The following is a 15,320-nucleotide window of genomic DNA, read 5'->3' as shown; positions in this document are numbered from 1 at the left end:
ACTGGAAGACAAACAGAAGCTCTAATAATTTGCATGGCCTCTCTTTGCAGGACTGTGGGATGGAACTGAACGATGAAGACGGGCATCGCTGTTACCCACTAGATGAACATTTGCTTTGTCACTCCTGTCATCTGAAACACATAGAGAATGGCACAACCCCAGCAGCTGCCTACCAGCACCACTACTAGCCAGTGTGGCTGACGTTGGAAAGCCAGGACAGAAGACTTGTTACATGATCTCCCTCTCCCTGCCCTCAGTTGATTTCCTGTGCATGTTTTTCGCCAGTCGGCAACATTTCTGTAAAAGGATATGAGAGATTTTTGGTGGATTCCCAGAGTTTGTATGCTTGTGGATTCCAGCTGTATCAAACCATGTCTACTTGACCAAGAATGTGGCATGTTATCTAAACTGATCAGTTTACTTTTACGTGCCTTTTTCTGCTGCCTGGAGATTCCTCTTGGCTCATTTTGGAAGATTCTTCAGTGAAAGCACAATTTGCTGTTGTGTCTATAAACTCAGATCATGTCATGCACAATTAAAAAGCCAGAGGCTGGCTTGTCTGCCTTCCTGCCAGAGGCATCCTGTCAATCTACTGTTTCCTGACAAGCACATTTCATCAGGTTCCCTGAAGGACATCAACGTATTAATACCAGTTTTTAGACAGTCTCTCTCTTTTTATTAATTCTTTAGGAAAAGAAAACAAAGGGGTCTGTGCAAAATGGCACACTCAGACCTTTCTGTTAATTCCCTGAACTCCAGTATCAAGTCTGGCTGTAAAAGCACCAACTTTCTGAGCACAAACCAGTCATACTGTCTAGCAGCTAGAGGCTGACGTCCCATTTCAAACAGAACAAAAAACTGGAACAAGCTAGGCTAAGCTACTGCAATGACTTGGGGCCCAGGCTTGGGTGTCAGCACGACACACAGGGGCCATTCTGCTGTGTCAGAGTCTGAATAGTGGATCATATTTGGAAAGGAAAGGTCGGGATGGTGAAAGTGTGGACACAGGGGAAATCCATCCTCATTCTTGCTTCCAGAGCTCGCTTTGAAAAAAAAGCTCTCTGTACACAGACACTTGCCTGGGTTTTCCAGTTTGTCCCCACAACTCAGCCCTCAGCCTGGCCACTCCTTTCCATGGTGTTTACCCAGCACAAAGCCATTTCATAATGGTGCTTATTTAGAGCTCAGGGAGCAAACTCGAGATTGTTATGAAGGCTTTGTTACACAGGGATTTGGAGCCCAGCTCCACAACCTGAACTCAGATGAGTATACTGGTATAAACAGATTTGCTCCTGTGAATAACAGCTTATCTGAGCGAGGAGTTAGCGAGTTTGGCCCTTACTTTCCATTCTGCTGGGAAAGCAGAAAGACAAATCATTTCTTTTTTGAGCCCCCCCTGCTTTATAGTCAAAGAAATGTGCTCCCCCACAATATGTTACATGTATGATAGCTGTGCCTGCAGTGCATGTTCTGTACCTACCAAAGCTGTGCAGCCCCTAGTGTACAGGTACAAAGCTTTTGTTTAAGAAAAATCTCTTAATTTAAAGCCCTGGATGCGTTTGGGGATCTTAGCTACTATTTCCCACATTTTCTGTGGAAAACTACATAAATCCTCAAGTATCTATGCTAAAGATGTAAATTTGGTTCTGACTGGCAGAGGATGGGATGACATTCTTGAAGATCTTTTTGGTGAAGAAACTACAATAAATTAGCTGAGCAGTGGCACTGAGACTCACAAAAAGTGTCTGTGCCGAGAACTCACTACGGTTCAACCAAACTTCTTTTCCAGTAGCATGGATGTAGCTTGAACTTCACTTGATGTAGTCAGACTGCCTCATGTACCCATCTGGAGCAGCACAGGTACCAGGTAGCAGCAAGCTGCCTGTCTCTGCCCACGCTAACAAACCAGCGTGCCGTGGCTGAAATGTGAGTGTCCGCAACTGCACAAGCCTTGGGAGCCTGGTGGTTTTGGCACGGAGTTTCATGGGGCTGATGGACCATCCAGCCTTCTGCCCCATTCAACTGTTACCACCTCTGCCTGTTCCTGCTACTCTTTGGGATGGGAATGGCAGCTCATGGCTGGAGGTGGATCCTGTGCCAGAAACCACCCAGACATGCAGCCCCTCAGTGAGAGACTGAAAGCTCAAGGTGGGGACTTTTCCACTGTGAAATATATGTCTTCCGAGAGTTTTATCTGTGATTTTAGAGGAGGTAAAAATGACCCCAAGTATGCAAGCCCCCTAGAGCCTTAAATTTAGCCTCCAAATGCTGGTTAGTGAAGGGATGGGAGCCGACACAAAATATAAAAGGTGCTGTACCCAGGCAGGAGGACTGGGGGCAACAAAACAGCCCTGGGCAGATCTTGTAGTGCTCTCACCTTGGTGCATTGCATCAGCTTATGTCCTGCAGCACAGTTAGGCCAGAGCGGGAAGGGGAGTGTTCAGGGTGTGGCTGTGATCTTAGGACTGTCTGAAGGGACTGAGGTGGAAAATAACACCAGCTCACATCCCTGGTAAATAATTCAGATAGTCCTGGGCAGATAGCTCCCCTCCCCGAGCTGCTTTTGGCAGTGAAGGCAATGAGGTATCAAAGTGGCTTTTGGAAGTGAGCTGGAAACACCAGCGTTGGTCATCTGTTGCTGTCTCTGGGAGACCAGCTACTGTGTGGTTCATGCTTTTGCTAGCTCTTGATTTTTTTTAGAGCACATTTTTTGGCCTTCATTTTGTAAAGATCTGAAAACACAAGTGGGATTGATACTTTCTTTTTAAGCTGCTGTTTAAACTTCTGTCTCACCCTTGCAGCCTTCCCCACAACCTCAAAATAAGCAGGAAAGAAGGGGATGGGGAAAAGGACAATTTTCCTTTGTGGAAAGCCTTGAGCAGCCAGCTTGTGGCAAGCTGTCTTGCAGGAGCTCTCTTTGCATCACCAGAAAGTTTGGCCTCTGCTCCCACACAGTGTCTTCTTACCTCTGTCAGCCATCCCGTATCCCTCAGCATTGGGGAATGAAGGCTGCCCTACTTTCAGTTTTGAGGTTCCCTATAAATTATTAAGTGCCAACACTCTTCCGTATTTATGAAGGGCTAGAAATGACAGTGTGAAAGTGTTGAAAAAGGAGCTTTGTGGTTTTGAAGCTAAAGCATCTACTTCATTGCCCTGCACCTCTTTGTGTGCTAACTTGCACCAAATCTGTCTTTGGGAGCTGGAATTCATTTAAGCTCGGTATTATTTCTCCCAGGCTGTGGGTGTCCGAGTCCCTGTTGATATTTCCCAGCTTGTCCCTGACTGTGCAGCTGCCTGATGGTAGGTCCAGCACAGGGAGAGGCAGGGGCATCCTGCACAGGGGAGAGAGACTTCTGAGCCTCTGCCAGCTGTCTGTGGAGCTGCAAGCCCTCACTGCCTGACTTCAGGCAGCTCCCCCAAAGGAAAAATTGTAGCTCTGGTGCTGGAGGTGTGAGGCTTTGCATGCTCTGCAGAAGAAGTTCAAAATACTTGTTAAATTCTGCCTATCCCCTGGCTGATACCTGTTGGGTTTTGCTGTTCACCAAACAGGCTGATACCTGTTGGGTTTTGCTGATACCAAACCTGCTATGAAAAAGTAGTCTTGATTCTTCCCCCATCGAGTTCTTCTGACTGGTTTTAGAGTAAGGGACCCTTGGAAGTCCCATTGTGCTGGTAATGAGTAACTCTCATGCAAATAGTTATTCAAGTGAATTCCCTGAAGCCTGTTTTCAGGAACCAGAGCTTAGAAGATTTTTTTCATTCAGGTCATGCTGTTAAATTTCTATTGCTTAGAATACAGAAACTCATTTAAAAAGGGATTTTTGCATAAGAGCCGGGGGGAAACCCCAGCTATAGAAGAAGCAGACATTTTTGTGTAATTTAAAGTGTAAGAAACACCTGTGATCAAAGTGATTTTTGAAATTGCCCTGATATTAAAACACAGGGAACAGCAGTTTCAAACACCCTAGCGAGCAGTGTTTGAAGAGATCTGTGGCTCTTCAGTTTCTGAGTTTCATTTGGGGGCTTTTAAAATATTTTCCCAGTCTTTCAGACTTTAAATGATTATATTTTTTTAGATCTTTTTACTACAAAGTGAATAGCTGCTTAGTCTGGAAATGGTGGAGTTTTCATCAATATCGGGTGTGCTGTGGCAGCCTTGAAAGGGGGAAACTGGGCTTCTAAGAGCTGGTATGGCTCTGGCTGGTCATTCAAAAGAGATCTTTGGCTGCCGAGGGAAAAAAGTCACATGTGGGCCTTGACTGCCTGCTACGTGCTCACTTTTGGGGTGGTGTGCTGTTGTGTCTGTGCACATGGATGTGTGGTACGTGCTGCCTGTGAGACACCTGCCTTTCACACCTCTGTGCCCATGCCAAGTGCTTGTAGGTGCATCGTAAGCAACTTTCTGTGCATGAATGTAAGGACAAGTTGACCCAGGCTTCATCACTGGGAAAATAAATATCTCTGGAGTCAGTACCTGTGGGCAGGGAAGGGCTATGGCCAGATACACATCCCTTTTCCCCCATCTTCTGAGTGCCTGCACCACTGGGAGAAGCTGGGAAGGGGTTTGCCTCTCTCATTGTGCAGCATTCATGTATTCATTTTTCTTTTTCCATTTCTATGTCCTGCCATGAGCCCAGACAGAGCCTGGAGCTGCCACCCACCCTTTTCCTACAGAGAAGTAAAGCTTTCCTGAGAATAAAAATCCTTACCCACTTTCTTCCAGGGCAGCCAGAAGCTTACATGGCAGTATACATCCATAGCCCACTAAAGACAAGATGAGAGATGGGAAGAAACTGTCCCCACATGAGAAAACATGGCATAGAGCCCTGTGAAGGCAGGAATGCCCTGCAGCCCTGGTATAGGGATGACTGGGCTGCAGTTCCCAGCCCTGCTGGCACCGACCCTCTTCCCCACGCAGCAGGTCTGCGGCTCATGGCCCGGAAGGGACCCAGGCACACACACAGGCTGTGGCTTTCTGTATGCAGAAAGCACATCCAGAGCCTGGCTAGTGATACTGAATGGTACTAATTATTTTATGTTTCATTCAAAGCTCAGCTCCGGGAGAGAGTATTTTAGGATTTGTGCGGTGTAACTAACCTTAGCCTCCTGTGAACACAGACCTCTTTTCTTCTGTGCTGTTAAGTATTTATAAAGAATGAAGACTGGTAGCAGAACAAACCCACTGGCCTGTTGTGATTTCAGTGATTAAACACAGTATCTTAAGCAGCACTAAGAGTCACGTCTTTCCTAAAGTTATGATGATTGTCAGCACCCGGGGTCCACAGGGAGGGAGTAATGCTGTGAAACGATGGTTTCCCAACCTCTGCTTTCCTCCTGTCCCCCCCCATCAGTGGCTGCAGTACGGACTGGTGGGGGGGCACCTCGTCAGCGAGGTTCTCTGGGGATTTCCAGTCCTTTGCAGGCAGCTGGTACTTGCTGCATCAGAGGCCGTCCTGCTCTGGCATCCATCTGGGGAGACCCAGGTACTGGACTAAGGAGCTGGGAGGGATGTGCTGCATGTGGGAGCAGATTCTGGGCCCAGCATGGGGGTCTCCTTTGCAGTGTTCATGGGGATGGATTCTTTATAGGGTTTTGGATAGCATTGCCATGGATAGCATTGCCATGGATCTGGGAGGCAGGCGGCCACATGGTATCAGTGACCATGACACCCCATGTCTGAAGACTTGATGTTCCTGGATACTGCTGGCCAAGCAGCACTGCAGCAGCATGGAGCTATCAGCTAATACGAAGCAAATAAACAGGAATAACTAATTAGAGTTTGAGGTTTCCCCTCCTTGATGCAAGAAGCTGCCCAAACCCAGGGTATGACACCCAGAAGGCTGGATCCAGTGGGAAATTGGCCAGGAGGTGCCCCAGGCTTGCTCTGTGCCAAACCCCATGACCTGGGCTCATCTTCCCCTGCAGACGGGATGCCCAGGTGGACAACAGCTGTCCAGAAGGTGGTGCCCATGGTGGGGAGGCTGCCAAGGGCGGGAAGCCCTGTAACACCACCCAACCCTGGGGGGTTTGGAGGCCCCCATGCTGGGTGCATGAGGGTTCCCGCCCTAGCTCTGTGTAGTAGTGTGGGGGCTGCTGGCAGCACCCTCGGACCGAAGTCCAGGAGAGTAAAATAAAACACAGGGAGAAAACGGCGGAAGGAAAAAAAGGAGCAGCCGAGCCAGCCAGGAGTCGAACCTAGAATCTTCTGATCCGTAGTCAGACGCGTTATCCATTGCGCCACTGGCCCTGCTCGGGATATTGCTTCAGCCCCCGAGCCCTTCACCGCGGCTCTCGCGCGCGGCCTCAGCCAATGGCGGGGCCGCCGAGCCTGGTCGGCTCCGCCCCCTCCTTCCAATAGGCGGCGCCCCTCCCTGGGCTCCCCAGCGCGCCCGCGGAGGTTTGTCCCGAGTGGGGCCCCGTCGCTGCAGCCCGGGCGCCGCGTCAGGCAGTCTGTCAGTCAGTCAGTCAGTCAGTCAGTGAGTCGGGCGGGCGGGGCGGGAGTAGCCGCGTAGGGCCGGGTTGGAGCGGGGCCGGCGGCAGGGCCGGGACAGCCCGAGGGCACGGATGGCGACGGCGGCACCCGCGGGAACCACGGCGGCGGCGGCCTACACCAGCCTGAAGCTGTGAGTGACCCGCCGGGGCGGGGGGTACGCGGCTCTGGCACCTGCCGGACGGGAGCGAGGGAGGGGAAGGGAAGGGAAAGGAAGGGAGGAGCCGCCGGGGAGCGGCGGCTGCCCGTCCCTTACTGCCCGCTGCCCTTCCTGGCCTGCCCGCTGCCCTCCCCGCCGGCCTGGACTCCCTCGCTCCCCGGGTGACCGCGAAGGGCTTGGCCCGAGGCGGCAGCCCCGGGCGGGAGGAGGGCGGAGGGATGAAGGAGAAAGACTTTGGCCGCGGACACGGCACCGATCCCCTGTCACTGTCCATCCCACAGCGCTGCGGGCGGGCAGCTCCCGTGTCCCTGTCGCTTCCCTCCCGCGTGTACAGGAGGACGGTGCCTGCCTGGCTTCCCTCGGCGTGAGGAGCCCGGGCTGCCCAGAGAGGTCGTAGAGTCTCCCTCTTCGGAGACATTCCAAACCCACCTAGAGGCGTTCCCGTGTCACCTGCTCGAGGTGACCCTGCCTGGGCAACGGGGTTGGACCAGGTGATCTCCAGAGGTCCCTTCCAACCCGGATAATTCTGTGATTCCGCATTCTTGCTTGTAGGTGGCAGCTGTAGGGCTCGGGCGCTGTGTAAAGCTGTGTGTATGCAGCGCTGCTTGCCAGCAGATTTCCTACGCGTACTCGCCCATCGGTCTCTCATGGCACAGCTGGGGTTTTTTTTGTGATTTGATGGTTTTGATGCCAGTTAATGAGTTTGAACTGTGATGACTTTGAACTTTCCGGGCTCTCCAGTGCAGTGCCTGCTATGACTTTTCCAAATAAATTCTCATAATCTCCCGGTGTAATTTTTTTATTAAAACAAATACTTTCTTAGGGGGAGGATGTAACCCTTTAAATGTGTGTGTGCCAGATGTTTGTTTGTTGCCTTTAATACAGCAGAAGAAGTTGCGTAACCAAAAGCAGAACGAAGTTAACACTGCAAGAGGCATCTCCATTATAAACCCTCACACGGGCCAGTTCAAATTCCCGAGGAAATTACTCTGAGCATGAGACTCTTCATGACTGTCTGAAGCTGAAAGTGAAGTGTCTTTTTGTGTCCTAAAGGCGTTCCCAGGCTTTTGACCTCTAAGTAGTGGCTTGAAACTCCATAATTGAGTTACCCATGCCATTTTCAGGAAGCAGTATCTGAAAGCGATTCTTAAGCCTGATTTACTGTGCTTAATGCTCTGTTAAATTTCATTTGACAGTCATCTTTTGGATTCAGAGCAAACATACTTAGATCTTTTGGAGGTCTGTATAAACAGTTTGCCATAATGCTGTTAGGTGTTTCAAAGTCACTGGGCTTCTTATTTTGATCAAACAGTTGTGTGAGGGTACGCGGGCACTGGGGATAACTGAGTACTGCTGAGGAGTAAGATCAGTGATGGCTGAAAGACTTGTTTATTTGGCAGAAAGCTTTTTTTCCCCTTGTCACCTAAACAGTATTTGTCTTTCTTTAAGCTGATCTTGTGATCTTTTTGCCTGCAGAGGAGCAAAGGTGAGTTGTGTGAGTAGCAGTTGTGTGGCTTGTAGTACAGAGTTGTTATTACTGAGAATCTTTTCAAGTAAAAGCACTTCTCTGGATACAGGCTAGTAAAGAATTCTTTCATTCAAAGTTTAATCTTAGCTAAAAGTAAGCTTTGATCTTTTTAGAAGGTTGTCTCATGTAGTTTAACATGATTTTTTTCATAAACAACTGTGTTCTGAAAAATGAGGTTTGGGGTTTTTTTCTTTTTGTTACACCAAGTTATGGTATGCCTGCAGACTTTCAACCATGCATTTGAAGATATAAGGTCATAACTTGGGTGATGAGTCAAACTTAGCAGGTTGACAAGGTCAAAGGAGAATGTTCTTCTGAGAAATCCGGGTAGACTTGAGTTTGGGGATTTAATGGTGGTAGCAGTGTTTGGCTTAGTTTTTTAGTCTGACTATTCATTCTCACTATGCAAAAGTCAGATTCTGCAGCTGTACCTCATCTGGGTAGTCTGGTGGATGGATCTTCACTGACTGTAGTGCTCCGCAGGCTCCCATCCCATACATCCAGCTGTGGGTTCTAGCTCTGAACTCAAACCTCTTGTGTTTTTCATGTTATCAAAAGTCAAGGTTCAAGCCCTTTGTGCTTTGACCAGTGCCATCAGTCAAGTTCAGGTGATACCAGTAAAAATGCTGATGCCTCAAATCTGTATTACTGTTGGAACTAATTGAGTTACACCAACAGTTATCGGGGAAAACTATAAATGTGAAAACTGCTGTCCATAGTTGTCATCTGTGGCACTGCTATACGTACTGAACTTCCTCTTATAGCCTTGGGAATAAGTTGTAAAGTTCAACCAGCTATTGTAGGTATTTTATCCGCTACTTGTGGGTGGTAGTACAGCTACCAGTCCAGTTAATATATAAAAACTGATTGTTAAAGCTGTTTGCAGAATAGAGAAAATCCTGGCTGTTGTTTTGGCTCAGTTAAAATCACCTTTTTTTTTTTTTTTTTTTTTTTTNCTCACCTGGACAGGGGAGACAAAATACAATGGAAGACTTGTGGGTCAAGATTAGGGCCAGGAGAGATCAGTTGGCAATTATCATCATGGGCAAAACAGACTCAACTTGGGGAAATTACATTAATTTATTGCCAATCAAATTGGGGTAGGATAATGAGAAATAAAGCTGAATCTTAAAAATGCCTTCTGCTTCTTCTTTCTTCCCCATCTCAACTTCACTCCTGATTTTCTTTACCTCCTTCCCTTTCCCCAGTGGTACAGGAGGGCAGAGAATGAGGTTTGTGGTCAGCTTATCACAACATTTCTGCTGCTGCTTCCTTCTAAGGGGTAGAAGTCCTTCTCCTGCTCCAGCATGGGATCCCTCCCATGGGAGACAGTTCTCCACAAACTTCTCCCGTGAGAGTCCTTCCCACAGGCTGCAATTATTCATACACTGCTCTAACATATGTCATGTCCATGGGGTGCAGTCCTTCAGGAACAGACTGTTTCAGCATGTGTCCCCTGCAGGATCACAAGTCTTGCCAGGAGTCCACTCTAGTGCAGACTTCCCACAGCCTCCTTTGGGCACATCCCCGTGCTTTGGTGTGGGGCCCTCCACTGAGGGGCTCCACCTTGGTCAGCAGTGGGTCTGTCCTGGAACCAGCTGCCATTGGCTCTGTGGGACACAGGGGAAGCTTCTGGCAGCTTCTCACAGAAGCCACCCCCTATAGACCCCCTGATACCAAAACCTTGCCCTGCAAACCCAATACAGACTCTTCTGATCTATATTAGGATTCTAATTCAGCTTTCTGAAGCATTAAAAACTCCTACAAGATGTGAAGAAGTACAAGATCTATTTAGGGTGAAGGAGCCTAAAAATATCTATGCTGTTACCAGAACAAGAATTTTAAAACTCTGACCCTGTGTCTTGTCAGGCCTTAAACTAAGAAAAGTCACTATAAGAGTCAAGAACACTAGTTGAGGAGTGCACAGCTACAAGCCATTTCTGCAAAACTCTCTTGTCAATGCGCAGTGTAACATGTCTGGCTTTTTGCAAATGTCTCAACGGGTTTTTTTTTTTTTAAGGAGTACTTCTGAAAACTATGTTTAATTTTATGGCTACCATTTTACTGCATTTGGATTTCGTTTGGGAGAGGAAGAGAAAGATAGCAATGAAGCCTGAACAGGATTCAGTCAGTGTGTGATTTGTGTGGTGGGGAGCATACATGTGTGTCACGTAGACCTGGCTAACAAATCTGGGAAATGGTAGTGTTGAGACACCAGCTTCAATAAATTAGTGTGCCACTTTTCAACTCTTCCATTTTTTTCTGTGTCCAGTGGATTCTTAAAATGCTACTGTGAAACAGGTGTGTTTATCACTTCGGACATTATGTTTACTAGACTTGCATTAGGGATGTGGTACTTCAGTTTCTGATATGTTTGGAAGTTTTTGGTTTAAAAACTTTTGATTTTGAGTTTCGGTTTTGGTTTATCAGGCATACTTCAAACCTGTAGGAATTAAAGTGGACTCACTTTCATGTCATTACCTTCCGGTAATAAAGAAGAATTAAGATTATTAAACAAGCCATGAATTTTGCAATAACCAATTAGCTGAACTTGCCTTTTTTTTTTTTTTTTTTTTTTTTTTTTACTTTGTGCTTGGATGAAGACTTATGTTGCTACTTGCTACTACTTATCTTAGTATCATATGGGTCCATGACACTAGCTGTGTTTCAAATTTAACTCCTCCTGCCCACAGTTATGCTGCCTTATGTGCTTTGTGAAAGTTCTTGTCAGTCTTTAGTAGCTACTGCACTTGAACACAGTGCCTTCTACTTGTCTGTATTTGGGGAGAGGTCTTAAAGTGCATCTTGTTTTTGGTTTCTTTTTTTGCTAGTTTTCTAAACTGAGTTTTCAGAGCTTGGATAACACTTCTAGGAGGAATAACTACACATCCCTTTTTTCTGCTTAGTCTAAGAGGCTGTCAGGGTGAAGCTCAGGGATGTTGGTAGAACAGGAAGCCAACTTAAGCTGTAAACTATTTCCATTTTAAGTGAAACTTCACTGGAAATAGATGTTATGTAGCTGTGCCTTTAATAAGTCTTTTTTTCTAATGTTTTTTTCCACTACTGTTTTCTAAATCCTGGGTTTCTTTTCCCTGCTCTATGGGAGATGTTCCAGTTCTTTGAGCTGTTTTCTGCTTGAGGAGAGTAATATTTATGGGAGACATATAATTAGCACACCTGCTCACCTAGAAAATCTGGAATCTCTGGAGTGCTGAAACCACCAGCATGTTCGCACTGTTACTTAACATACTGCTGGAACTCTGTGCATAAACTACCACCTTTTCTGTGTCTCACTGCAGACAAATTTGCTGTACTCAAGATACCAAAGGCATCCCTGCACAGTACAGAGTGTGCTTTTGTCTTGCTTTATTATAGTATTTAGGGGCTGACATCAAAGAGTTTCCTGCGTTAGAGCATTGTTAAGTGTTTATGGTGAAATAATCAATTGCTGAAGTAAGGGTTTGGCTGCTGAGACCTAGAAGGCTTAAGTGATATTGAGTGAAGTACTATCTTTAGTGGCCATTAGAGCATGATGGGTCCTCTTTCATGCTATATCTGAATACAGGAATATTCCTATCTGTAAGATCAGTCTAATTAAAATGTGGGATGCAACTGTGCATCATCTTTTTGATATACAGTGATGCTTTATAGTATAATTAATGAAGTGAAACTTCACAACAAATATACATACAAAAAAACCCTATTATCTCACCTAACTGTAAATGAGTCTGACTTTACACTTGGTGTAAGCAAGCAGTGGTTTGGGGGTTTTTTGTTTTCTTTTATGTTTCTGTTATGTTGGGAGTCAATTTTTTTACCTTAACTTTGAGTTGTAGGAATGAAATCTTCTGAGTTGCTTTATCTCTTGGCAGCAATCCACACAGTTTCAGTTGGAGAAGATTATCAAAATTAAATCCAAATCACCCTCAGTGATATTTGAAACATGAATTTGGTGATTGCACTTCTTCAATACCTCTCCTTTTCTTGAGTATCATGAGTTATACTATCAATTTAAAATGTTTGCATTTATCCCTCCCTTTCCTCTTTAGCAACAGTAAGAAATAGTTCATTATAACAGTGATCAATTTTCCTTTATTTAAGAAGAAAGGAAATAAAGGGACTAAAATTTTGTGAAGATTTTATGTGCTGTTAAAGTGTAAGGGGAGCAAGATACTGCTGATAAGAGTTCTTGATGTTTTGCATGATTCTAGACAGCAGTGACAATGTAGCCAAGGAGGCAAGCAAGCTGCAGTGTCAAATATGATGATTATACAAAAGCAGAATGTGGCCTGGGGTGTGAAAACCAGTTCTAAAAGTAACTACAGGCACTATGGGCTTCTGTAAAATACAGCTTTCCTTATTTTTTATATAATACTAGCATTTGGATTTTGATCTGTTCCTTATTTCATTAAAAGAATGGAATTAATCTGTCTGCAGATTCCTAGCCATTGTGAGTGATCCTCTCTTCAGCATTTAATATCTCCTTCTCACATAAGTAAAACTAGTATGTGCAATGTCTTTCTGAGCTTGTGACAGACATACAGACTTGGTAGTGAGTAGGGTTTGTGGACAAACCTATTCCTGTGTAAGATGTTCTTCAGCTTCCATTCTGAAAGAGAAGTGAGAGGCAGTCATTTGAACTATAGCAATTTTATGATAGAAAAGATCATCTAACAATGAGACTACTAGCCTAGTTCTCGTCATTGGTTAGGTTGTAAATAAGCATTTGGGCTGAAGACACTTCAAGTCTCGGCCTCTTTCTAAACTGTATTTGTTTTAGGAAACTTTGAACTTCTTACACAAATGAAGCAAGCACTAAGTGAATCATATTTCTGTTGAAAACTTTGAAGAGCACCAGTTCTCCCACTTATTCTGAAGCAAGAATTTAACATTTTGCAGGGCATTAGGCTTTCCAGTTTGTATTGTGTAGTGGTATTTAAGGCAGTTTTTAAAGGTGATGCCAACAAAGAAATATTTGTTCAAGTTTGGTCAACTTTGTAGACTGGCAACTTGATTTCCTCTTGCCCCCTGCCTTCCCCCCCATCCAAGACATCCAAAATAAAATCACCCAGAGCTCTGAAACAGTCAACAACAGTTCTATTCCAGTGTGCTGCAAGCTGCTGAAGCCTTTTTGGTCCATTGAGCTGAAAACAGGGTTGACTTGTCTTTTATTCTCCATTATGCTTCTTTCAACAAATCTGGTCTTGAAGAGGACCACGGGAAAGAGGACTTTGAATGTGAAATGTGCATTTCTGGCTTTGCTTAAACTACGGGCATTGTGCAAGAGGAGATAAAGGTGATTAAAAAAAATTGTTGGAAGGTCAGTGGTGGTAGTAGAAAATAACATGGTGTAGGATTTGAGAGAGAAAAGTGCTAGGGGCTGGCCTAACAAAGCAGGGCATATGATATGTATTGAGAGACCAGGCATAATTTGCACTGGCAGCTTTAATTCTCTCATTTTTCTTTCCAGTTTGTGGACTACAAGAGTAAAAGACTTCATGTTCCTCAGGAAGAAATTGCTATTCTTGAGTGTGGTTGAGAAAACATTTGCTTATATGACAAATATTTGGCACCTGTAAGCTTCTTCTTGGTTGGGTGAAAACAGCCTTTAACTAATAAGCATGTGAATCTCAGTGCTGAGACTATGGTGGTGTCATGGTCGTGTTGCACTTTCTAGTGTAAAGAGCAGCTTTTGAAAATACTGATCATGGATGGAAGTGCTCATTGTGCTCTATATAGTCAGTGTAAATGTCTTGGCCATATTGTGCTCTTTATACAGACTATTCAAAAACTGGAATTATTGTTCTGACTATTTTCTTTGGACACTATTCACAACCTGATGTTAAAATATGTTTTTTCAACTTATTTTGCTTAAGATAATCAGATGAGTAAGAGCACATAAGCATCTCTATTAAAGGCATAACAGATCCAATATTAAACATTGCAGTGTCTCTTCCCCGTTTTCTGTGTCGATCTTGTGTGTCAACTGACCTCCCAGAAAAAGCTAAGTGTTCAACTAAACCAGCGACAGCTAAGGAGCTGCAGCTTTCTCTTGTGGAAAAAATGCGTACTGCTGCCTCCTGCCAACTAGCAGTAGGTTTCTGACTGCTCCTTAAGTAGTTTATCCTGTTTGCTTTTTAAACTCTAAAAAGTTGAGGGTTTGTAGGTGTCTTGAAGCTTGTCTTGCCCCTTTTCTATCTCTGTAAGCTTGTTTGCTTTTCACTGTAAAAACAGCTCCCATTATTGCTATGAAACTCCCTGAAAGAGCCAGGGGTGCATATGTGCACTTGATCAAAAGCAGGAACAGTGAAAACAAAGTAGGTGTTTTAAGGCTACAGCGTTCAGTGAACTGCATGTTTGTATTTCTTACTCTGATGTTTTTAGTTTCAAAGATAAAGCATTTAATGTGTGCATTTAATATGGGTACATGAAAGATTTAAGAAGGCTGATTTACAAAGGGAATACTGTTGATGTGTTTCCCATTTTAGGACCAATAGACTAAATTTCCTGTAAAGAAGTTAAATGATCTGATGAACAGTTAACTATTAATTGCTTTACAGCTGGTTGTGTTATGTTGCTTGATGGGTTTTTTTAAGTTCAGTTAAGCATTTGGAGTCCTCTGGCTTTCCTCAAGCTACCCAGAGAGATTGCAGAATCATCATCCTTGGGGAGAGTCAAAACACACCCTAAGAAATAAGGTTTAACTCTGAAGGTAGATAAACTTTGAAGTTGGCCTTGCTTTAAGTGGGTGGCAAGTGTGGTGTTGGACATGTTAAAAGAGGTCTGGAAGATGTCTTTCAAAGGGCTCTGTGGTGGGTTGACCATGGATGGATGCCAGATGCCCTCTGAAGCAGCTTTATCATTCCCCCTTCTCACCTGGACAGGGGAGACAAAATACAATGGAAGACTTGTGGGTCAAGATTAGGGCCAGGAGAGATCAGTTGGCAATTATCATCATGGGCAAAACAGACTCAACTTGGGGAAATTACATTAATTTATTGCCAATCAAATTGGGGTAGGATAATGAGAAATAAAGCTGAATCTTAAAAATGCCTTCTGCTTCTTCTTTCTTCCCCATCTCAACTTCACTCCTGATTTTCTTTACCTCCTTCCCTTTCCCCAGTGGTACAGGAGGGCAGAGA

General features: G+C 45.0%; 2 protein-coding genes and 1 non-coding gene across 3 annotated transcripts in view; 2 read left to right on the top strand and 1 right to left on the bottom strand.

The window, feature by feature from the left end:
- The window catches only part of LIMD1 (LIM domains containing 1), a 33,462-nt gene extending 28,233 nt beyond the window's left edge, over nt 1-5,229 (top strand). Inside the window, exon 8 of the mRNA XM_017836139.1 lies at nt 51-5,229. Within this exon, the coding sequence (XP_017691628.1) occupies nt 51-188 (138 nt within the window). The 3' untranslated portion in view covers nt 189-5,229. The remainder of the gene's footprint in view (nt 1-50) is intronic.
- A 945-nt stretch (nt 5,230-6,174) lies between these two features.
- Nucleotides 6,175-6,247, bottom strand: TRNAR-ACG. The gene has a single exon. It is a non-coding gene; the product is annotated as a tRNA-Arg (tRNA).
- Nucleotides 6,248-6,496: 249 nt separating this feature from the next.
- The window catches only part of SACM1L (SAC1 suppressor of actin mutations 1-like (yeast)), a 32,890-nt gene continuing 24,066 nt past the window's right edge, over nt 6,497-15,320 (top strand). The window contains exon 1 of the mRNA XM_017836129.1: nt 6,497-6,623. Coding sequence (XP_017691618.1) covers nt 6,565-6,623 — 59 coding nt within the window. The 5' untranslated portion in view covers nt 6,497-6,564. The remainder of the gene's footprint in view (nt 6,624-15,320) is intronic.

Source organism: Lepidothrix coronata, unplaced genomic scaffold, assembly GCF_001604755.1.
Source record: "Lepidothrix coronata isolate B3197 unplaced genomic scaffold, Lepidothrix_coronata-1.0 Scaffold271, whole genome shotgun sequence".
NCBI classification, from domain to species: domain Eukaryota; kingdom Metazoa; phylum Chordata; class Aves; order Passeriformes; family Pipridae; genus Lepidothrix; species Lepidothrix coronata.
This window is presented reverse-complemented; position numbering and strand designations above follow the sequence as displayed.